Source organism: Solea senegalensis, linkage group LG14, assembly GCF_019176455.1.
Source record: "Solea senegalensis isolate Sse05_10M linkage group LG14, IFAPA_SoseM_1, whole genome shotgun sequence".
NCBI lineage: Eukaryota > Metazoa > Chordata > Actinopteri > Pleuronectiformes > Soleidae > Solea > Solea senegalensis.
The window spans coordinates 22,752,179-22,777,757 of NC_058034.1; the positions used below are offsets into that span (position 1 = coordinate 22,752,179).

The 25,579-nt window shown below is 43.0% G+C and overlaps 2 protein-coding genes across 13 annotated transcripts in view; both read left to right on the top strand.

Annotated features, from left to right (window-relative positions):
* Nucleotides 1–20,056, top strand: part of LOC122780640 (phosphodiesterase 4D interacting protein) — a 96,660-nt gene extending 76,604 nt beyond the window's left edge. For 3 of the 6 annotated variants that reach the window (XM_044043741.1, XM_044043739.1, XM_044043735.1), the window contains 23 exons: nucleotides 73–239; nucleotides 355–628; nucleotides 1,046–1,130; nucleotides 1,271–1,396; nucleotides 1,755–2,232; nucleotides 2,343–2,578; nucleotides 2,676–2,724; nucleotides 10,237–10,511; nucleotides 11,110–11,265; nucleotides 11,386–11,583; nucleotides 12,585–12,854; nucleotides 13,004–13,135; nucleotides 14,473–14,592; nucleotides 14,713–14,902; nucleotides 15,026–15,129; nucleotides 16,234–16,305; nucleotides 16,647–16,751; nucleotides 16,859–17,019; nucleotides 17,122–17,247; nucleotides 18,082–18,220; nucleotides 18,329–18,375; nucleotides 18,525–18,654; nucleotides 19,681–20,056. In XM_044043741.1, coding sequence (XP_043899676.1) covers nucleotides 73–239; nucleotides 355–628; nucleotides 1,046–1,130; nucleotides 1,271–1,396; nucleotides 1,755–2,232; nucleotides 2,343–2,578; nucleotides 2,676–2,724; nucleotides 10,237–10,511; nucleotides 11,110–11,265; nucleotides 11,386–11,583; nucleotides 12,585–12,854; nucleotides 13,004–13,135; nucleotides 14,473–14,592; nucleotides 14,713–14,902; nucleotides 15,026–15,129; nucleotides 16,234–16,305; nucleotides 16,647–16,751; nucleotides 16,859–17,019; nucleotides 17,122–17,247; nucleotides 18,082–18,220; nucleotides 18,329–18,375; nucleotides 18,525–18,654; nucleotides 19,681–19,805 — 3,765 coding nt within the window. In that variant the 3' untranslated portion in view covers nucleotides 19,806–20,056. The remainder of the gene's footprint in view (nucleotides 1–72; nucleotides 240–354; nucleotides 629–1,045; nucleotides 1,131–1,270; nucleotides 1,397–1,754; nucleotides 2,233–2,342; nucleotides 2,579–2,675; nucleotides 2,725–10,236; nucleotides 10,512–11,109; nucleotides 11,266–11,385; nucleotides 11,584–12,584; nucleotides 12,855–13,003; nucleotides 13,136–14,472; nucleotides 14,593–14,712; nucleotides 14,903–15,025; nucleotides 15,130–16,233; nucleotides 16,306–16,646; nucleotides 16,752–16,858; nucleotides 17,020–17,121; nucleotides 17,248–18,081; nucleotides 18,221–18,328; nucleotides 18,376–18,524; nucleotides 18,655–19,680) is intronic. The other 3 variants (XM_044043736.1, XM_044043737.1, XM_044043738.1) reach the window with 3 other exon arrangements.
* A 3,901-nt stretch (nucleotides 20,057–23,957) lies between these two features.
* mast2 (microtubule associated serine/threonine kinase 2) overlaps nucleotides 23,958–25,579 on the top strand; it is a 134,729-nt gene continuing 133,107 nt past the window's right edge. For all 7 annotated transcript variants that reach the window (XM_044044640.1, XM_044044641.1, XM_044044644.1 and 4 more), the window contains exon 1: nucleotides 23,958–24,790. In XM_044044640.1, coding sequence (XP_043900575.1) covers nucleotides 24,710–24,790 — 81 coding nt within the window. In that variant the 5' untranslated portion in view covers nucleotides 23,958–24,709. The remainder of the gene's footprint in view (nucleotides 24,791–25,579) is intronic.

Below are 25,579 nucleotides of genomic sequence, written 5' to 3' on the forward strand. Positions count from 1 at the left end.
CACACGTACAGTAGAGCCATTATTTCGCTGAATATGTTCTGACTGCGGAGTAATTCTGACCCGTCTGAACAGAGCTGTACACGTCCAGGAACTGCTGCAGCACAGGATGTGTTATTTGAAAGCCAAGGTCTGTTGGAGGTCAAGGAGCTGGTGGAGCAGAAAAGGGCAGTGGAAAGAGAGCTGAATGAGCTGAAGCTTCAGCTGGAGAAGAGCGGCTTCTCCTCACTTTCACAGATGAGGTAAAACAAATGAGACTGACTGGACTTTCAGGACAGAGTGATTGAATATGTCCACTGCTTTATCTCACAGAAGTGTTTCTTCTTGTTGCCCTCCACCCTTGTGTCCACATTAAAGGAAAGCTCTGTTCAGCCTCCAAGCGGAGAAGGAAGAATTAAGGCATCAGCTGACTGAAGGTCTGCAGGCCAACAGGAAACATACTGATCACCAGCAGCTTTTGGAAAGAGAGAACGACGAAGAGAAAGAGGAGGAGCTGGATGTGACCATCGAAGGCTCAGAGATGTGGGAGGCCTGGGACAGTGAGCTGCCCGTGCCACACTCCAACATCCAGAGCAGTGAGGAGCAGCGGAGCAGACCCCAGTCACTGCAACAACTCACCACCTCCTCACAGGTACATTCCCCCCCCCAGATAGATGTTGTTTAACATTTGGGGTTTGGCTAACTTCCTGTCCACTGCTACTGTCCACGTCCCACTCTCCTCCCAACATCACTAACGTCTAACCTCATACATAGAGAGCGCCACCTGTTGGTGCAGTCGTGGTTGAATAAGAAGTGATACTGGAAAAGTTTCTGAGACTGAGCGACCCATGTCACTTTTAATAAAGAAAAATGTATTTATTTATTTATTTATTTAACACATGTTAAATAGTTTGACCGCTCCCTTCTCACGTCTCATTATAGCGGTGCTTGTTTTGCTCTTATGAACTGTCTCTGTTCTTGTGTTACTGACTGTTTTAATCCTGTAAGGTGACATTAATAATAAAACAAAGTTGTTTTGATGAAGGTCTTTGAATGTTTCTGTGTCCAGGCCGCTGAGCGGGACAGTCGTCTGCAGCAGAAGAGCACAGAGTTGAAGGAGAGGCTGACAGTACAGGCTCAGACCGAGCAGCTCAGTGAGTTCACCCTCTCATCACTTACACTTTCATGATACAGTATGTGGAGTCAGTCATGTGTGGGATCAGTCAGTCAGATGCCAGGGATTAAAAGGACACACAACAGACGACCCTGCAACACTTCTTCCTTGTGTGTGCAGACACCACAGCGGGGGCGACGGTGCAGCGGAACAGTAAGCTGATCCAGGTTGACCTGCAGGACCCGGGCTATGAAACCTGCGGCCGCAGCGAGAACGAGGCTGAGAGGGAGGACACCAGCAGTCCAGGTCAGTCATGCAACACTCACACTGTCTGCAGAGGAGCCTGTGGTCCATTCCACCACTCAGGAGTTCCTTTTTTCAGTAAATAAGTTCTCAAATTGAAATGACTGTCCTGTAATAGCATGATGAGCTCCTGCAGAGATGTAGAGAACTTTTAGAAACACTAAGGGGCCAGTTTGGGTCAGGACCCACAAATCTTATTTGGGTCCCCAAACATATTTGCAGAATTCTTTTATTGATTTCAGATTTCAGATTAAGATGAAGTTGTAGTTCAGTTGCAGTTACCAAGTCTACACTCAGTGGACTATGGGAGTTTAAGGGAGGTTAAGTGTTTTTTAAATGTGTTTTCGTGTTTCCTCCGCAGAGTTTGATGATCTGGAGATGTGCACATCTCTTGACTGTGGCTCTCAGTGGTGGCCTGCTAACAGCAGCAGCAGCTCTGCTTTTACAAAAGCCACTACCCACGGCTCTGGTGATGGAGATGAGGTGTCATCTCTCCAGCGCCTTGTCGAGGACCTTCGCTCACAGCTGTCCCGCTCTCAGGGAGTCATCCGGGGCCTCCAGGGCCGCCTGGCCTCCTTCTCTACGTGCAGCGACTATGGAAACTCCACCACGCCTCGCAAAGTCAACTGGTGCGTCCAGAACTCACCCGCGCAGAGCGGCACAGAAGACGATGAGGGCTGGCAGTCCTCAGACGGGGGTCTACTGGCTTCACCTCATCACCCTCACTCAGACAAGGGCCTCCAGGAGCTGGTGTCTCGGGTGGATGCTCTGGAGAACCAGCTGAGGAGAGGAGGGAAGAAGTCTGTGGACCAGGATGGAATATCTGCTAAAGGTCCAGGGTGAGCGACAGAGTTCATTTGTTCATGTTCCATAAGAATTGTAAAACTAAACACAGTATTTTGCTAAAATGGCTGCCACTAACTGTCATGTGTCTCTTTGATTCCTGTAGAAAATTCGACACTCTGATCCAGGCTCAGGCCAGAGAGCTGTCTCACCTCCGTCAGCGGCTGCGGGAGGGTCGCAGCGTCTGCAACATCCTCACCCAGCACCTCGGAGACACCACCAAGGCCTTCGAGGAGCTGCTGAGGGCCAACGACATCGACTACTACATGGGTCAGAGCTTCAGGGAGCAACTGTCTCAGAGCAGCTCTCTGGCACAGAGAGTCGGCGCAAAGATCAGTGGACGTGAGTCAGCAGATGTTTTCCATCACTCTGTAACACACAGTGAGTCTGATTCATTTAAATGTCGCTAAAATAAGAACAAATGAATGTGTGACCTCAGGAGATCACCCTGAAGATCCAGATGAGAAGACAGAGCTGCTCGCCATCCGGTCAGTGCTCTTTTGCTTATCACATTGAATTTCAGCCAGGACATTATGTCCTGTCTAACAGCAGACCTCATGTTGGAAAGTATTGGTGTGTATGACGTTCATGCTGTGGCCCCTGTTTGTTCCTCAGGGCAGAATAATCACATGTTGGCTCAATAATGAGTAAAGACCTCACTGGTTAATTAATGTCACAGCTAATTCGATCAGTAATGAGTGCGGGTGGGCTGGTTGCACAGGTAATGACCGGAAGGATATGGATGGGCTGCAGATGTCTCTGAATTATCTTCCTTGTGGATATTGAGGTGTGATAAGAGTCTTATTCTCAACAGTTTCAGTCAAACTTAAAGCCTTTTTTAAAGCCATCTCATCGTGCTAAATAATCAGGATTGCTTTTGTTTTTTTCAAAATGCTTAAAGCGTTTTTTCCACACTTGAACACAGGATTGTAAATGAAGTGGTTGTGGGCAAGTGCATGAGTTATACGAGAGGTAAAGAGCAATCACATGGACAGAAAGCAGGACAAGACTATACAGAGGTGCAATATAATAAGTCCTGGTTTCTATGGGTGTGCAGTGGTGAAGTGTGGAAGGTTAGTAGAGCACGATGACAAAAAGAAATACACTTCAGGAGAAACTACAAAATAAAAGCAGTAACAAGAAACAACATTTCAGGTTTCTTTACATCGTTGCAGTCATTCCACTGACTCCATCTGTACACAGAGTATGTGACGTGGGCGCGACTGTGATTGGTCAGATCCTCCTGTGATGCTGAAAATGTACAGTGGTTGTGGGGCGATGGTGTCTCAGTGGTAAGAGCAGGTCGTCTTTCATGGGCAAGGTTAAGATAAGTTCATACTTTATTGTCAGTTTGCACTTAAAATTGTCTCACATTCACCTTTCTGACAGTCGTAGACAGACAGAAGACAAAATCAGACCCAAAACATCAGCTATACAAATATAAGTCCATAACATAACAGCTCTGCTTGTCTACATGCCGATGTGTTCTTAGGCAACACTTAACCCTACATTGCACTGTGTGAATGTGTGAGTGAAAGAGTGTGAATGGGCAAATGGCAAAGCTGCAGTGGGGATTCGAACTGGCAAACTCTTATACAGGAAGGTTGTGAACCCTGATCTTTTTGCTGCAAGACAACAGTGCTAGCTACTACTCCACTGCATGGCCCAATTATGGAGCAAATTGACAAAAATCCTAGCTGTTGTAAAAGAGGGAGAAACTAAAATGTTTTTAAAGGACTAAAGGTGGTTCTTATAACAGTAAAAAAATAAAGGCTATAATTTTTGATAAATGCCAAGAAGCGGGCTGTGAGTGAGGAGTGAGGAACACTGCAGGGGGCGTGGTCTGTTAGTGAAATCTGACACCCAGTTGCAGCTGCGCGTGATTCTCAGTGAGACGGGCCTCTCAAAGGCTCCTAAAGTGACTCCTCCCCTTTATAAAATGGAGGGGGAGGAGTCTGGGACAACACGGACTGTGACGAAAGCTTGTGCCGGTGAAGCAAGAGTGGACGAACAAAGCCAGGGGTAGCTGGTGTTTGACCACAACGTGCAGATTGACGTCTGGATCAACAAATAACATTAACTAGATGCACAGATACATGGGTTTACACCTGCAAACAAGTGCCTTAGAGGTTTAATTACACTACAAGCTAATCTTAAGCTCATCACGAGTAGAAAGATTTCAACACTTGTGTGTGTGACAAAGTATTCTGAACCTCTAACTCCTCCTGATGCTGCATCAATGTGTGTGAATGAGTGAATATAACGACATGTGACTGTAGACAGAGAAGACATGAATGAATACAGTATATTTAAAGACCACATACAGGCCATGTATTTTTGTCTTCCCCAGTGTTTGGTTTATTTTATTCATCCCTTCGGCAGCGTAGGAAACTTTCCTCTGACATCAAGTCATCTGACGTCACAGCACTGAAAGGCAGAGCTGTGACCGCGATGTCCTCACCACGACAATCAGTCATGACCAGCAGGGCACGGTTGTTCCAGCACTGACCTTTACTGTCCAGGCGATCGGTCAGAAAGTCAGTGATAAGAGACGGAGAGGATGAGAAGGCAAATGAATGAGGAGACACAAGGGCAGCACAAGTCAAATAAGGGCAAACAGAGTTATGGACTTCATATTTCTTATATAGAAGTTAAAAGGGACAGGATTTGAGATGTGACATTTGAGAAATGTCACGTATTCTCCACAAAACAATAAAACAATGGGCTCATATGGTTTAATCATGGAATTAGGTTTAACATTCAGAACCAAACAGTGGCGTGGTGGCTAGCACTGTTGCCTTGTAGCAGAAAGACCCAGGATGGTTCTGCAGTTTCCTCCCACAGTCCAAATACATGCACGGGTTAATGGGACACTGAATTTACCGTAGGTGTGAGTGTGAGAGTGAATGGTTGGGTGTACCCCACCTTTCTGGTTAAGGTGGTCGACAATGAATGAGTGAATTGACTAATTATTTAACTGAGAGGATGGCCAAGGCAGAAACCAGAGTAAAAAATAGAAAGTCATTGTAATAACCACCATTTACTGTATGTGTTACATAACTTACAATAATGACATTTCTTTCCGTTTTTAATGTAATAAAAGTCATGTAATGTCATAACTGTCCAGTAGTGACTATTTTTAGCCACCATGATAAACAATTAAGATGTAAGATCACTATAATTAATGATCAGAATGGCTCCGACATGTCCAATAATGGAATTACATCTCTGAATCGATCACATCAAAATGTTAATGTAAAGTCAATGTATAACATATTTATTACATATTCCATTATTGGCTGGTTATAAGACAATAGTCAGGTTAAAAAAAAATCTCTACAAATGTAATAACTAGAGACAATAATGTAATAACTTACTTCTGTCTTATAATGGTTCTAACACACACACACACACACACACACATGTTTATCGTTGTTGTTTCATGGTTATGGATGGGACTTGGCAGCTCTGCCTTCTACTCCTGTACCAAATATGACGATTGGAATTGACAATTTGTGTCCCACGCGTGTTTGTCTGTGGTTTCCATGGTGGCCCTACCTGCGTATGCCCATTTCCCTTTTCAGTACCTGGGTACTAAGTGGCTACTGAGTGGGGACTGAACACGTGTAGCGTAGCCGTAGCTAACGAAAGAACAAAGAACTATTTCCTCATTTTCTTATGTTTCTATATTTTATCTCTGATGTGCACAACTTTTATTTCAGCTGTTCTTGTTTTTAAAGGGCTTTACAAATAAAGTTGGAATGGATTGGATTGCAGATGAGTATGGATTTTCAACTCGATCCGTTTACAGTAAAAAGTGAGCGTGAGACTCTGAAGATTGTCCTGGATGTTTACTCGGATGTTACGTGTCTTCTTCATTTTGATACCTGAATGAGGCAGAAAGAAACAAATGGTGTAAAAATGTTTATAAATCTATGATAAAATGGTTGAGAGTATTGTTGCTAAATGAACTGGGACATGCCACGACCTCGAGATGGTGTTGTGTTGACATGGGAGGGTGATGCAGTTCTCCACTGTGGCACAGATGGCCGAGCAGATGGAAAGGAGAATTATTGAATGTGTTTTCAGCGACAGTCTGTTGAATTTAGGCTGTTCCTTTCATTCTGGGTGTATGTACGTGTATGTGTGTGTGTGTGCTGAAAAGCTTTTAGCTTTGAGTGATCACGATCCATAATTATCACAATAAGTGAAGATTCACTTTTGAATATTGGAGATTAAATTGCAGTATTTAAAAAGTATTGTTCAGCTCTAACTTTCAGAAACACAATCATAATATCAATGAATTATTCCTCCTCTTAATATAACATATATGATGGTACAAATGAGCTCAGTTATCATATGAGTGATTTTCTTGTTTATGTCAGTAAGCAGATGCATAGTCTGTGTTGGTATCACTCCGTTTAACACGTGCTTGCATCGGTTTCACAGGTGAATAACTTTTGTATGTCGCTTTGGATAAAAGCGTCTGCTAAATGACATGTAATGTAATGTAATGAATAACCTACATTACTGTTAAGCTGTCAGCACTGCTGCTGCTGCCATGGTTACCTGCCATCTGAGCACTGATAACTAGATTTACACACAGTAGTCATTCAATTGTTTGATTCTGGGGAACCAAAGCAACTGTAGTGCCAAATGTATATCATTAATACTCAGATAGTTATTTGATTGTTTTACATTTTCACATGAAAGTCAGAAGTCTGACATTATTGTGACTATCATGTTCTTCTAAACGTGATTTTAATATCACAGTTTCTCTGAAATTCTCTGAAAAGAAAAAGGTCAAAACTCTGACTCAGATCTCAGTATTCTGTATTGTGGCCATAACTATTTTGTACATTTTAGTTGAGGAAACAAACAAAGTCATTTGTTTTTGATCTACTGGAAATATCAAAGACATATAATTGACACACAGAACTGTTATGTGAAATTTGAACATCTATGAATGAAATGGTGAATATAGTACATATAGTATATTTGTGTGTAGCACTACTGGCTTAAATGCTTCTGAGGCTTTTGCTTTTGCTCACGTTGACATGGCTCCTAATCAGGTTAAGTTATTAAAACCTGGAGTGGGACTGAAATAGGTCAGGAGCAGCTCACTGCAGAGAGAGAGGGAGAGAGAGAGGGAGAGGGGAGGGCAGCAGAGAGCATCACTTTGCTTCTCTGCATCAGCAGCAGCAGCAGCAGCACATGGTGCCAAACACACCGCAGTGCTCCGATCACTAGTATCTAAGATACACTCGTAGTAAACCTAGATCAGGTTTTATCCGTGGACTGAGGACAACACAGTTTTTGCTTTTCCACTACATCAGATTTCTTGGATTCTCCTAAAACTGAAGGTGGACGTGAAAGTTTCCCTCTTGTGAGGATCATCCCGGAGTCTCTCTCTGCTTGCAGGTGGATGGATGTGTCTCTCAAAGCACTCAAACAAACCGGGGGAAGAACAGGGGGAAGTGGTGCTTTGTGGACGACTGTCCTTTCAGCTTCTCTCGTGGTTGTTGGAGCGTGAACACACGTGCCCTCGGGATCTGTGTGTCCGTTATTATGCACGGCCCTCTATCCAGCCTCCTCCCTCTTCATGATGCTCTGTCGTCATCACATTTCCACGTCAGGACTGGTGATGCTGGGAGGAGAGATTGTGTATGAAACACAATGAAGAGGATTTTCCTTTTAGGAGTCATTTAAAGAAGAGGAAATGGACGAATTGTGCTGTTAAAGAGAAAAGAAGGAGATGCAGAGTACAATTTGAAGTTCCTTTCAATCATTTACTAAATTTGTGTTTAGCCTTTGAATTTATTCCGTGCTTAATCTTCCGATCTTCCCACTGGTGAAGTAAAATACAGAAACTGAACTAGAACTGTTCCTGTCGTCTACCATCTGACTGATCTCTGAAGGTTCAATCCAGTTTTTGGGACATATTTGCTTTACCACCTGTGGTCACATGTACACACACTCCCAGGATGTGTGTACAGGTGTGAAGACAGTCCTCAAAATCCACTCATCTCCGTGAGAAGACCAAACCGGAATCGCTTTGCTCTGCTTTCCATCTGATCGCCCACTTGCTCAGTCATCCCTGGGTGTGGGATAGAGAAAGAGCAGAGGGCAGGACAAGAGCCATGGCCGGGCAGTAGCCAGGTGAGACGTTGTCGCGGGCTGGATGAGACTCATGGCTCCTCTGTGGAAGTCCATGCTGTCAAAGAGCAGCCCGCTGTACAGAGACTCCCTGTTCTCCTTCTCTCTGTGGGAGTGGAAGGCTCAGGAGAGAGAGCTGCTGCTGCTGAAGAAGCACACTGACAGAGAGAGGAGGGCGCTGCTCACACAGCTCAACAAGTAAGTAAGACTTTGGACTTGCAGCTGTAGATCGACGCTCCCATGTTTCAGAGAGCAGCGATCACATTCTTCAGCAGACATAAATTATATCTGGTGAGCATTTTATTTAGAGGGGGGCCAGCAAATGGTGCTGAAAATGAACCAGGACTATATGTGCATGTCTGAGTTAAAAGTGTTCAGGAATGCCCACAACAACTGGAACAAACACACAACGCTCAGTTCCTCGCACAACTACACTTCAAAAGACCTGAACTATCCCGTTAAGTGTAAACCAATTCTAGATTGTTCCTATACAATCTATACAAGAACAATCTCCATCCAGACGAGCAGCAGAGCAGAAGTGAAGCTTCTGTTTCTGCTTCCGGAGAATTAGACCACGCTGTGCATTCTGACATTCTGACACTTAATGCACACACACACACACACACACACACACACTGTTGACTGCTATATAAATACAGACATAAAACATGTATGTGTGTGTGTGTGTGTGTGCGTGAGAGAGAGAGAGAGAGAGAGCTTGTTATGTATTTAAATGACTGACCTCCCCCTCAGCATCTGTGCTTCAACATGTCACCATTAATGAAATCATCCGGAAGGAGACACACTGCACATGTGGTGGGTGTGAGTGTGTGTCCTTTGACTGAGTGTGAGACAGCATTTTCACCTGTGTGTGTGTGTGTGTGTGTGTGTACACCTGGTACACATCTCTCATTATTGTTGCTCATTTTCCTTCAATTAAAATGTGAAATGATTTCGATAAGAGTTTTCCTATGCAAGAGAACTGGATCTGACAGTGAAGACACATTGTAATCACAGACTGGTTCTGTCTGTACTGGCTGCTCCTGAACAGATGCAAAGCTTTTCCATTTGGAACATGTGATCAGGAAAATCTGAATGTAATCCCATTGTAGGAGACATGAGGCACAGGTCAGGGGTCAGGTTCGTGACACCAATGTGTGTGTGTGGGTTTTCTGGTTTCCTTGCAGATTTGGGGATTAGGCAGACAGGACACTCTAAATTGACCGTAGGTGTGAGAGTGAATGGTTGTCTGTCCCTGTGCTGGATGTAGTAGAAATATGAGTAACTATGAGTCAGTAGATAAATACAATGAGCTCTTGACCTTTATTTTATTCTACTATCACTTTAGATCAGAGTAACTTTTGCAGTTTTACATTGCAAAACAAAACGTTTAAGTGTACAGCGGATGACGTGATCTGACAGAGAACTCCTCTGGGCTCTGTTTGGCTCCAGTCCTCTTCCCTCACTTGGACTGTCTTCAGCGGCTACTGCTTGACTGATGTTGCATACGGGCTTATTTATGAATACCCCACCTCAAGAAATGTCAGCTTTCATACAGTAGTCAAACACATGGGCTAGGAATTGAACCCACTGCTTCCCAGTCATAAAGACGACTCGCTCCACCACTGAGCCACTGCCACCCAAACAAAAACAAAGCAGTGTGGTGTCACACATGGTTGGAAAACAATGCTAGCAATTCCTAGCTTCACTTAAGCTGCTACAGTAGATGAAGACTGTTGTCCAGATGCATATTAATACTTCAGTAATATGAAAGCGTCACCCATGTGTTACCTGTAGATGTCCACACTAATCAACACGTGTGTGTGTGTGTTCTCTGTGAGCAGGCTCAGTAAGGAGCTGCAGCAAAAGGACAAAGTCATCGAGTCTCTCCGCGCCACACTACACCAGCATCATCATCATCATCGTCCTCCGTCTCATGGTTCTGACACGCCCTGCAGCAGCCACGCCCTCTCCGATGTCACGGACCAATCCGATCGCATCTCCTACGTGTCCGACGACCGTGGATCGACAAACGGGGACGTGGAGGTTCGCTCCAACGCGGACATCATCAACGGGCTTAGCCGGAAGGAAATACCGACTTCTGCCCGAGTCAGCTCAGGTAAGAACGGGATATGAATCACGCGCAGGGAAGTGGGTCCTGCAATCCCAGGGGTTATCAGGAAGATTTACAAACACTGAAAAAAAGAAGCTTCACTTTCACACTTTCCCAGCTGACATAGGACGAGAGGCGGGGTCACACCCTGGACAGCCCATCACATGACCAACACACATTCACTCTCACATTCACTCTCACATTCACTCCTACAGTCAAGTTAGAGGGTCCAGCTGAACCCGGAGAAATCCCACACACACATGTAAACTCCACACAGACTGAACCTGGACCTGTGAGGCAACAGTGCTCGCCGCTACGCCCCCGGCTGGACCTGGACATGTCATATGCAACTGATGATGCATAAATCTAAAAATGTCTATGAGTTTGCCATCGTGACCACTGATTTCAAATGTATCACACCACGTGCTAGTTCCTCTCTCAACACTTCCTCAACTGTACTTGAGCTCATCTTTAGCTTCAAGTGACCACACTGTCCACTGTCCACTGTCCTCTGTCCTCTCTGTTCGCCTCAGTGTGACATCACAGCAGGAAACACACAGATGTATTCACACTGTTCTTCCATTTTTTGCCTTTTCATTTCCAGACTGCCACTCTCTCCACAGTAGCACCACATCACACCATCATCCATCTGCCCCTCCATCCATCACCTCATCCCACAGAACCCAGTCCTGCCTCAGCTGTCCCAGCATGCATTGCCCCAGCTCTCCACACACAACTGCTGACATGAAGAGTAAGACAGGTAGAGTAAGAGAGAGCGAAACGTTTTGTTTCTGCTGTGTTGTTGTGAATTCTTTACTTTCATTGCTGTCCTTCAGACTGCAGATTCTTTTCATCCCTTCGTTTTCTCTTAAACTCCTAGCTCCTGCTTCAGTCTTCACCTCTGCCCCCTTGTTCCCTCCTCCCTCGTCCACTGCACAAACTGCACCCTTGCCCTCCCATTCCCACCCAGCCACCATGCGAACCCGTTACCAAGGCAGCGGCACGGGAGCAGGTTTCTCCTTAGCTGAGGTGCAACGGGAGCTGCAGATGTTACAGAGGCAGCTGGGAGACAGTGAGAGTGCGTCAGACCGACTCTACGTCAGGGGTCTCAAACTCAAATGACATTAGGGTCTGGTCTGGTCTGGTCAGTAGGGGGCCGGTCAAGAGTATTCCATCATGATAGTGCAACAACGATATTTGTGGCTTCACCAAATTTTAAATTGATATGCAACGATATATAGTTATATGCAAAAACAAAAACAAAGAAATAACTCATTATAACTAAATGGCGGGCCACAGGCCACGAGTTTGAGACTTCTGCCCTATGCTTGAGTGTGTTTGTGTGAGTGTGTGTGTGTGTGCACACTAACTAAAATGGATAACACTGCGTGGTGCACGAGACTGAGAATTTCAGAAGCAAGCCAGTTTTGATCCTGATTCATTCATTTTATCTTAGAGAACGAAGACAAAGAAGAGAAAACTTAACAACAAACAGAAATAAAGCAATCTGACAAGACACAGATTCCTGGGGTTCCCATGGTCATGAAATTCCTGGAAAAGTTTTAAAATGAGGAACAGCCGTTGGTTTGGAATTGGCCTCTATACTGAGTTTAGTCCCTAATATGATAATATGTTCTGTTAATGACACATTTAAAAAAGTATCAGTGTGCACACTGATGTGCTCACATGTTTGCACTCATCTCTGTTACATCCATCACAATGTCAAGCTCAAAAGCACAACCCATGCTATGGAGACACAGACACAGAGAGCTGTGATCCCAGAAAACACCAGTCTTTTTTTTCATTTGTTTTGCCTACTGCAGCTTTAATGCTGCTGCATGTACTTCTCTGTGCTGTGTTACTTCCCTCCTCTCTTTACCTTCATCTGTATCTCCTTGCACACACTCCCTCTCTCTCATTAAAAGACTTCACATGACCCCACAGCGTCCAGCTGGACATGGATTTGCTGTGATACCCCTGATTAACTACAATCCTCTTTCTCCTTCCTCTGTTTCACACTAACATGGTACAACTTGTTTGCCTTTATTTAACTTGACTGGATTTTCTCCCCCTCCACAGGGTTCTCCACCCCCCAGTCCAAACCGCTCCACGGTTTCCCGTTCACCCACCAGCAGTCCGACCCCTCTGCCTTCGTGCCACTCCCCTTCCATGGATACCAGCCTTCTCCTTTCACAAGCAATCTGGATGCCAGCTTTGCCATGAAAGCCGGGGCCAGCCTGCTGGAGAGCAGTGCATTGTGGGATAAGACCTACGGGCTCCGAGCATCGCGACTCGGAGCCGACCTGTCGTCAGGATCATCAGGGTACCAGTCAGGCACCAGCCACACAGGTAGAAACTCTCAATATTGTTCATTCTAAACAAAGAACCATTGTTATAATTGAACGAGAACATGTTCATGCACAGACTTAGCGTTAGATCACAGACCAAGTACTTATTGACCGACACCAGTGAACCCGCGCGTGACTCGTGTGTTACAGGTTCAGACCTGATGAAAGAGCATCTGAGGGAGGTGAGGACTCTGAGGCAGAGACTGGAGGACTCCATCCAGACCAACGACCGCCTCCGGCAGCAGCTGGAGGACAGACTGGTCCACACTGCCGCTGAGAAAGGTGACAAGACTCTACATCATGTCATAGGACATGCATTAATACTCACACAAGGGTTTTCACACGTTACAAAACATGGAGTAATTTATGTAAACTTTAGAAACTATGGTTAAAAAAAAGAGGAAAGAGTCTCAAGGATTATAATTAGCTGATAAACTTATCAGGGGCATTGCAACAGAGCAGGAGGACAAAGAGGAGACACCAGAAAAACACCAGGAGTGATTATTTAAATCATTTATTTATTTATTAAATCATTCATTCATTTTTTATCTACAAACCAAAAGGCTGGCAAGGGCAGCATCTGTCTTTTTATTGAACTTTTTATTTATGCAGTACTTTTCATACAATGGCAGACATTTATGAAACAAGAATTGCAAGAAATCAATAAATATATATATGTATATATATATATAGATCTATAACTTTTTATAAAGAAATTGATTAAAATGAGGTGAAAAGAAATAGGTAAAAAAATGACTAATTCAATATGCAGATCAAATTTAAAGTTAAAAAAAGGAAGATCTTAACCTAATATCATATAAATATATTATTGAGAATTAATATATTATTAAGAATGTAATGTCAAAAAGTTTAAAATGTTAAAATAAGGACCTTAACTTGGTAGAATAGTCTAGTTAAAGGCACTTTTAAATAAAGATAGTTGTGAGTCGAGAGTTAAAAAACTGCAAGAGATGAAGTGTTTCTAAGACAAAGATGAAAATGTGTGTAATATTTTGTCTTTTTAATGTCAATAAAGACCCGACTAAAGAGCTGATTATATGTTCTTATCAACCATTTTAAGTTGATAATAGACAAGATAAAATAATGGTAACTCCAGTTATTTCAGGTTGAAATAATGAATTTATCAAAATTAATTCAGGCTAATTTGATCTGTGTGTTGTTGTTTCATGCTGATTTTTTTCTTTTACTTTCCCATTGAATTATCCTAAGAATCTGTTTATAAATACATTTATTTATATTTATTTATATTTATTTCATTGTACAATCGGGCAGCCCATGGCCAAACAGAAAGGGAACCTGGCTTGTAACCGGAGGGTTGCCAGTTGAAGCAAGGTACCCGATCCCCATTGCTCATTGTTAATTGGAATCTTTAAATTGACCCCAGGCGGGGGCCCACGGTGGGCCACATCCAGTGCACTCTTAGTGTGGGTCCCAATAAGTGGAAAGGTTACATCAGGAAGGGTAGATGAAAGAATATTGTACAATCAATTCTAATCAATGAAAGGCTTTATTACTGCTTCTGTGCCCCTGATGTTAGTTACAGGGGAAATGACATGTCCTTCTTCATGTCCCTCTCTTACCTTCTCCCTGTCCTCCAGGTGCTCCGACCAACATCTACATCCAGGGTCTGGACTCCGTTGGTCAGCTCTCCTCTGAGATCAGACTCCTGAAAGAGGAGAACGTCAGACTGCAGAAGCAGCTGAAGCAGACCACTGCCGGTACGGTGCCACGCACACGTCTGTCATAGAGCATGCTCCTCCTCCTCTAGTCAGAGATAGTCATCGTCAATAGTTTGCTCCGATTCAAGGTGTGAGTTCAATGTCATGTGCACCCTGTAGAGGGCGGTAAGGAGGTGGATCAGCTGAAAGAAGCGGTGCTACAGGAGCAGAGCAGGTTGAGGGAGGCAGAGCTTGAGGTGGAGCGATGGGCGGAGCAAAGCAGGAAGTTGCGAGCCGAGGCTGAATCTCACGACCAGGAGATAACACAACTGAAACAGGAGCGACAAAGGAGTCACGAAACCATCAACAGGTGTGTGTGTGTGTGTGTGTCAAAAGCTTGATTATCTTTTCCCTCCGCATGGCCGTAAATACTCCATCAGACACAAGAACAATCCAATGATGTGTTTGTTTTTATTCGATTGTGCACTGACAGACTCCAGCAGCAGCTGAGTGAGAACCACAGCCTCGTCCACTCTCTTCAGTGTCAGCTGCACACGTGTCGCAGGGAGGGCGGAGTCACCAGCAGCACACATTTGGGTGAGAGGATGACGTATGGTCTTCCAGAGACTTCTGCAAGCATCCACACATTAGCCTCTGCACAGCATACTGAAGTGAGGGCTGTGTCGCTGAAGTCTTTCCATTCAAGTCTGTGTTGAATAGTTGTGTACTTGTATATATATTGTGACGTAGCTCAGTGGTTCTCAAACTTTTTTATTTCAAGTGACATCTGAGAGATGAGATTTTGTTTTGAAATACAGTGGTGTAAATAGGTCGAGCAAAGTCAGATTTATTCCCAATAAGATCATTTATTCTCTCATTCTCCTCATTCCTCACATAATCCTGCACACACTGGTGGATTACTCTCATTATTATTATTCTTGTTTAATGTTTTACGCACTTTAGTCAAAATTCCTCAGCTCCACGGATCACATACCCTGGTATAATTCTACAGTAGAACAGTATTTCTGATTTTCCTCAAAGTACCACCAGAGGGAGCTCGCGAACCACTGGTTTTACATATATCATAGTTTGAGAACCATGGCTCTAGAGTATTTGGGTTTCTCAGTAACAAACAGTTTTAACGACTTGAAGTGATGCAATTTGTGTCATTGTGGTATTTGCATTGCAGGTGTTGCATTCATATTTAGTGGCTCTTTGAATTGTCTTTGTATAAAACCATGTGATGTTTGTGCCGAGAGCTCAGCTTTTGACCTGGGAGGAACTTTTTCTGTGATTCCAAGACACTTCATTCAATCAGAAGCCAGAACTCCACAAAGAGTTGGAGAAAATGTGTTCACAGGGTGACGTACAGTGTGCACCTTATTGCTGGAGCAGCTACTGAAGAAATGATTATGGGTGGAACTCCTGGAGCAGAAGCAGCTGTGAACAAGTTCTTTCCAGTTACAAAGGACAGAGGCGGTGGTGGCAGCTGCACGGCTGCAGGATACATGATCATCCTGCAGTTTGAAAATCACCCAGTGTTCAAACTAAGACTCTCGCTCTTTGATTGCACTCCACCTCTTTTTAAGGCCAACAGATGATAGTGAAAATAGAAATCTATGATTATCAATCGACAATGAAGATGAGCGCTCCCATCTATGTCACTAATTACTTTTTAAATGTGTGTGTGTTTCTTCACAGGTCAGTCAGGACACAGCGGTGTCACCTTTGACCTGGGTGGATGGCCTCGAGCCAAGAGACAACTCTTTAACGGTCAGTACAACCTCAATCTGCAGGTCACGCCAGTTCATTGTAAAGCTCTGTTCATAGCTGACAGTAAAATCAGATCTGTCTCTCTGAGATAACTGGGTGAAGGACAGTGTGGTGGTCAGGGTTAATATTTTACATGAGGACAGTGGGTGTAACAGAAGAGGACATGATAGAGGCAGACGATCTGCTGTGGCGACACCTACAGTAAAGGGAGAGACAAAGCAGAAGTAGAAGAAGAGAAGGACAGGATGTTATGATGTGTTCAAAAGTCCCATTTGAAGACACCAAGAGAACACAGTGTTTTTCTGGAAAAGTCTAGCACTGATGAACATTTTCCTCCTCAGATAACGCTCTATCTCCTCCTGTAAGAAACGCTGGACTCATCAGTCCCTCCTCTCCTCTGCATCCTGTCCACAAACAAACAGAAGAGACTGGAGCTGAAGATCATGGTGAGGAACTTCATTTGACCTAATGTGACACAAACTGTTCTTTCGTGTTTTTTAATCCCTCTGTGTTGCCTCTCTCCTGCTGTTCCTCCTCGTCCTCCTCCCTGCAGCCTGTGTTTCTTCTACCAGCCATCATGGCTGTCATGCAGTGGGCCACATTGATGACTTTAATGCCCTGCAGCAGCAGATCCTGGAGGGCAGCACCTTGCTCTGCAAGATGAAGGCCGCCCTGTCTACCTCCTCTGTGCTGCAGGAGTTCAGCCTTCATCAGGTGAGAGGTCACCGACCTCAAACAAACCCAGGGTCACGTACGTCTGTTTTCATACTGTCAGCTGCAGGACATTTGGTCATCATCTCCTATTTTCTGTCGCAGCCTTCAGACTCAATGAAGAAGCTGCTGTTGGACACTGAAACCCTGCAGCAGATCCTGGAGGAGGCCCACTCTCTGCTCCAGATGTTCTGGAGAGCAGCTCTGCCAAACGCTGAGGAAACCAAAGAGGTCAGGAACCAGCAGCGAGTGTGAATGCAGTGTCTTTGATATGTCTTTGTCCCTGCTAGTGAAGTCAATGCAGCTTTGTTTGTCTTTCAACGCTCACTCATTGCACAGGTTCTCTCCCCACACGGAGAGAGATCCTGTGCACACACGGGAGAACATGTATGTGTATGTGTATTAGATGATCTTAAAGGACACTTTACGTTATTGTCTTTCATTTCAGATAACACCTGCTTTATTTCTTTAGTTTTTTTCTGCTATAATAATGCTTAATATATAATGCCCATAATTAGGATTAGAAGTGTTATTAAGTCTAAATATGATTTTTAATTTAGAATATTTAATGTTTTCCACAAATCTATTCAATATTATCAATATGATGAGTGTCAGTGAAAGACCTACTTGAACTGAAAGACCTGGTTAAGAACAAGGTTAATATTCAGTCTAAAGGAATATTTTGACCTTTTAGAAACTGTATACTTCACACATGTGTGTTTCAGGTGTTTCTTCCAATATTTCTTGTATTTGAAGTATATTATTTATGGAATTCAGTGTTATTCCAGATTATAATCTATGAAACAAACATGTAGAGAAGTGATATTTTCTCTAACACTACACTGGTTACACACCCCTGACCTCTTCCTGACCTCTACCATCAGTACCTGCAGCCTCACAGGTTCCCTCAAATTACAAATAACATTGTTATGGACTGATATTGCTAACAATGGCTACTCACGTGTGTCCTCACTCCCAGTTCCGACGTAAATGGAACGCAGCCTAAATAATTTGCTGAGATCACAGTTTTATGTTGTCCTGTAATGATGTGCTGTTGGATTGCAGGGTGAGTCTTTGACAGAGGAAGTGGCTTCTCTCCGTCTGAGGCTCTCAGAGCAAGAGCAGGCTCTAAAGGACGCCATGGAGAGCCTGAGGAGCTCCAACCGCACCAAAGACAGCATGGAGCACTTTATAGTCAGCCAACGTGAGTCACTGATGACACGTGCATCAACACAACTGATCCTGTCACAACGTGTCTTTATTGCAACATAGCAGTGTGTGTGTGTGTGTCTGTGTGTGTGTGTGTACACAGTGTCGAGGACACGGGACGTCTTGAGGAAAGCCAAGACAAACTTACAGGTGAGCTCCTCACAGCCTCTCACACGTTAACATCATCGCTTGTTCTCGTGAGTGAGAGAGAATCATGTCTGAAAATCAGCCTCATCTTTTGCTTCCTTCCTGTCCGACTCGTCCTTGTAACACCCTCTCTCCTCCCTCCTCCCGCTGAGTCTTCTCAGGAGAACCGGCTGAGGATTTCTTCCCTTGGCCAAGCCTCTTTCACAAATCCTCCCCCCTCCCCCTCTTCCATTTTCCCCTCCTCTTCTTCCTCCTCTTCCTCACGCCCCTGGCCTGTTAAAGGTACGGTGCCCTGGCTTTGCTGTGTTGGGTGCGGTGTTTTTTTGCATCATGATGAAACCTTTTCGTTTAGCTTTTTATCTCCATAAATCAGTGACATGACACAAAACTCACATTTGCTCAGTCATCGTCATCATAGCTGTTGTTGTTGTTGTTGTTGTTTCACAGCTGTTAGCATCCGTCACGATGCATTACTGTTTTCTCCTCTGTCCTTTGCCTCTTCTTTGTTCGGAGCTGTTTTTCCGTGCAGCCGCCGCATCTAAAACTGTAGAATGTGCTGCACCATGCCTGCTTGAATGTACTGTAAAGCACTAAATATCATGGTACAGCTTCTGAGGCCTCCTGAGACCCTGGATCCAAAGCAAGCTGGACTTTGCTGCATGTCTGCCCCATCAACTTAACAACTTACAAACCGTTTCCTTCAGTTGTGTAACTTTGTGCAGAGTAAACATTCATTTGCGAGGTCATTGCATGTTAAACCCTCTTATCACATCCCAGCAGAGTCAAACATATGGGATGACGGCTTACAGCTGTTCCTTCACGACTTTTCCTTATTTTAGTGATAATCCCACACAATAATAATCCTTCGTTTGGAAAGGGGAGGTTTGTTTGTGCCTTAAACTGTCAATTCTACACATATAGACCAGGGAGGGAGCACGGATCCAACCCTGGCCTTCAGGTCGGAAGGCGACTCTACCACTGATCCAACACAGATCATGTGTCACATCATTAATCAGTCACTGCCCATGCCAGTGATTAGGGAAAATGAACAGTGGCCATGCAACAGTGCACCTGAGTGCAGCTAATATTAATAATTTTAACTAATATTAATTATTTTACGGCACTATCAATGGCTTTATAAGTATGTGCAGTCAGAAATGATCATTAGCGAGACTAACACTGTTGAAAAGAGCGTGTGGGTGACTCATCTGAGTGGAATTATTTCACTTTTTAAGATATTTCATTTTTTAGGGGAAACTTTTTAACAAAGACAATAAAATAAATGTGTAAATGTAAATGTTTTTTTAGGTGAAAACACAAGAGGCTTCTGTGAGCTCGCCTTCTCTCCTGGTTGGAGTGTCCTGATGAAGCCCCAAACCTCCACCTCCATCCTCTCGTCCTCCTCTGCTGTAGTGGGACCTGCTTGTCACTAGTGCCCCCTGCAGGCAGCCTTTCTGTAGCGCACCAGCCTGTGGAGAATCCTGGCTCTCTGATTGGCTGGAGAAACATTTCATTTCATTTGAATGATGGACTGTATATGAATGGATGCTTGTGTTGTGTTAGATTTCTGCTTTGGTTTTAATAAGCTACGTCGTAAAGGGACAAGAACACGTGGGTGACGAGTCACGTCACACAATCCAGTATTTAATAGATGTTTAATTTAATAAACACAGGGAAAATTAAAGTCCTCACCTAAAAACAACAATTGCACCATTAAAGGTCCAGTATGCAACATTTGTGCCTTGGCCACAAGATGTCAGGAAACAATATAGTGGAGTATTGACGTGATATATATATATATATATATATATATATATATATATATATATATATATATATATATATATACATACATATATATATATATACAAATATATATATATATATATATATATATATATATATATATATATATACACATATATATATATATATATATATGTATATATACACATGTGTACGTGTGTATGTCATGATTACATGTCTACCAAGTACCATTGGAACACAACAGTGAACAAAGGAATAGTGTAATGTATCTCGGGCTAGCCATTGTTAGCAGTTATCAGTTGACAACAAAGCTCTGCGCAGTGTTTGATGAAAGTTTGCATTTAGTTAGCGGACTTTGTGTGTGTTTGCAGACGCGATGACATTTACAAGATTTCTTGAATGCATCTTGAAGCTGCTCCGCTAAGATCAACACTGTGAACCCTGCGTCACTGTCACCCTTAGCGTAGCATTTTGTCTAGAAATGCCCAGTCGTCGTGGTGTCATCGTTAGCATAGTGAGTATAGGTGTGATACAAGTTTTCATTGAGGCATCAACTGAAATGTTTTCCTTATTTATTTATTATTCTGAGACCAGTTTGGCTGACGGTGGCATAAACTGGGTGTAACACAGTGTTGGGAGTTGATGGTCGATGGTAATCTTTCCGCAGGGATTTCATGACAACAGGAACAAGGAGGCTTCACATGAGCCAAAGCCACATTTTTAAAGTGCTTCCTCTGAGCTTCTGGTGAAGCTTGTATTTGTGGGTGGTTTGAGCAGCTTGTAGGAACAAAGCCATACTCCTATGATGGTGCAGCAGATACTGTAGGCTTCTGCTTTGTCCTCATTGTATTTATATAAAGATATACTACTGATGAAATGGAAAAAGACGCACGCATATTACACAGGTAGCGTTTTGCATTTTCTGTTTGACAATACACCATAATAGAATTTACACATGCAACTACAAACGTATGCAGTTTATTATGTTTTAAAAATGGTCCAACCCAGTTTTGGAAAGCCTGCTGGTGAAGCTGCTGCGATGTGCAGCATCTTATTAGCCCAGTGTTAATTACACTGTGGTCATCAATCTGCTGAGGAGTGTGTGTAATGTAAAAATCCCCCAAAACTGTGCAGCTTCAACCAAACAAAAACAAAATCAGGAAAGGAAAACCTTGGTTTTTCTTCTCCAAACTTGTGATGCTCATTGTGCATACTAGCTTTTCTGATATATTTCTTACTTTCTTTCATTTTGACTTGATTTCTGTGTAGCAGTTTTATTCTGTGCATGAACAGTTGCGTCACTGACCTCTGAAACGTTAATGGAAATATGCAAATTATGGATTACTGTGCAATACCAGCCTTTGTGTGTCCTTTTGTGTTGCTGTATTAGTCCTGGGTTTCAAAGTGCCATGTCGTCTGATTTCTTCTTAGGATGAATACGTTCAGTGAAGCAGTTTAATGGCTTAATATCAACCACAGTGTTATATATTCTTTGGCAAAGTAACAGCAGAAAATGAATAATAATGAATTTGTGTTTTTTAGCAATAAGATCAACCAAAGTGGACAACCTATGTTGTCAAATCAGGTGTAAAAATCTTGAAATATTATTTTGTGTGATTTCTCATGGGTGATTTGATTGTGGTTTTAAGAGCCACAACTCTTGTGTAAATATTTAAGGGAGTGTGAATATCAATTCAAGATATTTTATTCTTTTGCTGCTGTGAGAGAAGATGTGACCTTTGGATAAAGACCAGATGCATTTTTAAGCATGTTCTCTTTATTAAAACTCATTTTGATTAAAAGGATTTTAAAAAAAGGACAAGGAACAAAACAGCTTCTGTCCTGTGTGTTGTCTTGTTTGTAAAGTAAAATAGCCCGCAAAGATTCTTGAATTATTTTATTAAAATGTCGCTTTTGGAATTTCAGATGATCAGAAAAAGTAAACTGGGCCTATACTGAGATAATAATACTGTCCATGGAGTAAAATCATGCCTCCATTATATCAGCAGGTGGCAGCAGAGTGCAACAAACCTGATCATTAACTTCAGGAATCTTTCCAGTGGGCTTCACTGTCTCACTGTCTGTACACGATGTGACAGAATTTGTCCTGAAGGACCTAGTTCAGGTAAAACACTTCATATAACAGGGAAAAATTACGGTTCTTGAGTAGACCATCTTCCAGGTCGGTCAGACAGACATGCATGCAGAGCCGGCCTCAGGCATAAGCGAACTGAGCAGCTGCTTGGGGCCCTCCTGGTGATTAGGTGTGAGAGGACAAGTATTTTATCATTTGAAAGAAATAGTAGATAGTAGTAGATATCTTTAGATATATCTTGTTAATTGTATTTTTTCCAGTATCACCACACATAGTCTTTCACAAATTAAAACTAGGCCATGTGATTTTACTCACCTCTAATGCAAAAAAACCCAAAACAAAAACAAGAGTGACACTGGTTAACTATAATATAGTTAATGCAATTTATCGAGGTACATTTCAGATGGTGGGAGGGCCCAAATGCAGCTTAATGCCCCATAAAGGCTTGGGCCAGCCCTGCATGCACAGGTCAACAAAAACACAAATAAATCACCTTCATGCTACATTGTACAGTGTATTTATATTTCATGTTATCATTATTTTGATATTGATAAGAGACAGGAGACAGTTTGATCCTCATGCAACTATAAATTCTCCATAAACTAAATTCCTAACAATGTGTTTGTAAATTTTCGGGGTTAAATTACAGTTATTGTATTTGTGAACACTGCAGCAAATCTGATCTATTCAGTGTCTGTTGGGCTTGAAAATAATACAGCGGTGAGGGTGTGGCGTTAGAATCAAATGAGATCATCTCATCACACTTGCAAGCAAATCTCTGACAGTAGTTTACTCTCAACAAGGTGTTCATACTCTTACTTAGTTTATGAATTTGTTTTGCTGTTCATTTTACGGCTGTTTATTGCTGCTATCGTTTTTTTTTGTGGCATGTACTTTGTATGTGCAATCCTTGGCTGCATACACAACAAGGTATTCCGCATAGATTTATATTACAATTTAAAATGTATTTTTAAACTGAAATGTTTTCATTTGTCTGTGGAATTTTACATCAAACTGTGTCAGTGGGTGAAGCTGGAACCAGGGGAGAGGAAAAGGGAAAAGGGAATTTCAAAATAAAATGCCAGATATATTTTTTTTAATCAAAGGCTTTGGGACATTGACAGATATTAAACACTCCTATATTTTAAAGTAAATACATGATAATCTAATGTTATATCAGGGACAAGTGTTATACTTGTATACGATGTTCTTATACAATGAATGCAATTTTGAGTCATTTAGATCCAGGCTGCTATTTGCATTTTCTGACATTACATGTTTGAGATTTTGTTTTTTACTGTAGTTTGTTTCAGTGTTTCTGTCTTTTTTTAAAATAAAATAATAATAATAACAAAAACAATAATATTATTAATATTTTAGCACAAATTGTTGTTTCACAGCCATTTAAATGATCAAAGTATTGACCTACCCAAATCACAATACATGAGTGCTATTACTCAATTGATTGTAATTATATTCACATGTCATTATTGTTCACATGTCATCATTATATTTAATTATAAAATGCTGAAAATAATTAAATATTCGCACGAACGTCCTGAACGAGCCTTTCTAACAGATTGCTGATCACTGGGCTACGTATGTAAGGATGTTATCACTTATTTAGTTGAAAGTTGAAAGAAACGATGCTTTTATCTTGATGATACCAAACCGGATGTCCCCTCCTCACAGTGGCGCTACCTTGACAGTCCAGCGACCGCGTCAAAGGAGTCAGGAAACAAGCCGAGCCGTGCCATGCCGTTGTGTGCAGCCGCTGCTCTTCGACACGGAGCTCGACCCGGCGGCGTCTTTTCACGGAGCTCAGTCTATTGTCTGAGGATGGAAGGAGGTGTGACGAGGACGACAGCCGCTCACTGACGAACATTTACGCGGAGTAAACGCTCCGAATACATACGGGAACCCTCCGGAGCTGTCTGCTGTCAGTGAAGGTAGACCTGTCATGGGTGTCACGGTGCTGCCGCGCAGGTAACGCGGCTAGCCGCTCTGCTAGTCACGCAGCAGGAAGCTGCTAGCTGAGGTAGCTAGCTGCAACGCTTCACCGAAGAACTGACAAAACAAACATAAAGTTTAGTTCGAACCGTGGCAACGAGATATAAAGACTCTGCGTGCTCCAATCCGACTGTGCTGCTGATTTAAGGGCAACAAATAAGCCCTTTTCATTGTCTTTAAGGGGAAGTGTTGTTGTGTAGGTGCTGCGAGCTTGATTGACATCTCTTCAACACGACTTGTCCAGATGTGACAGACAGCGGGGATTCAAGCTGCGGACGCCCGCGGAATGGCTGTCTGCAGCACAGCCTTCACTCACTTTACAACTCATCGAACAAATGGCAGCGGTGTGATAGTGAGGTCGTTACCCGCCGAGCGGACACGCTGAGCCCTGAGGTCGAGCAGAGCCGGGCAGTGAGCCCTCACTCAAGGACTTGTTTTCCTTGTATTGTCCCTGTCAAGTGAAAGATGAGGAGGTCGGAGAATACAAACAAGAGGAAACTGTGTAGCATGGATCAGCAGGGGAGCGGGGGAGAGGACAGAGATGCGGTGAGTACCAGTCCAATCCTATTTCTGAGCAACGACAACAACAAAAAAGTTCGTGTCCGTGATCCACGATAACCCTGTCAGCCCACGCGCTGGGTAACAATCTCAACGCAGGTGACAATCAGTGTGGCACATTATTTCAAAATCAGATTTTTTTTTATTATTTAATTCTGGCTAATTTAAATTTTTTCTTTAATATTTTTACATGTGTTTCTTTTATAAAACTACTGTAGTGCTACGATGAGGATATTCCAGCTAATGTCAGTGTCATGCTGTGGGAAAAGGTTACACTAGTCCAGCACACACCACATCATCAATAGACGAGCAACCAGCACATCATGTGGAAATTGGCCTCATCACCAGCAGGTGGCAGTAGTGTGTTTGTCATTGAAAAGGGAAACCAAAGAAATATTTTGTGGCAGACTGAGCTGTGATTGGGTTCTAAATATCCAGCGCCTGGCCTCAAAGAGTCACATAATCCGTTCCATTTACTTGGGAACTTGGAGGTTGGAACTGGATGTGACGTCACCCCTGAGATACGTCACTGTTTTTCAAACCTAGCTTATGCTAACAATGCTCTCTACGTGGTATTTCAACAGTCACTCAAACAGTGTAGCAACATGTCTACAGTTACAATTTAAACAGTGTTACTGTTCAATGTTGAAACAAATACGACATAAGTGATAGTAACGGGAAAAGTAGCAGTGTTTGTCCAGTGGCAGCCATCTTGGAATCCTAAACTCGGGGTATATGAGTTTGCTCCAGGTGTTCCCTCATCGGTGAAGCCCAGTG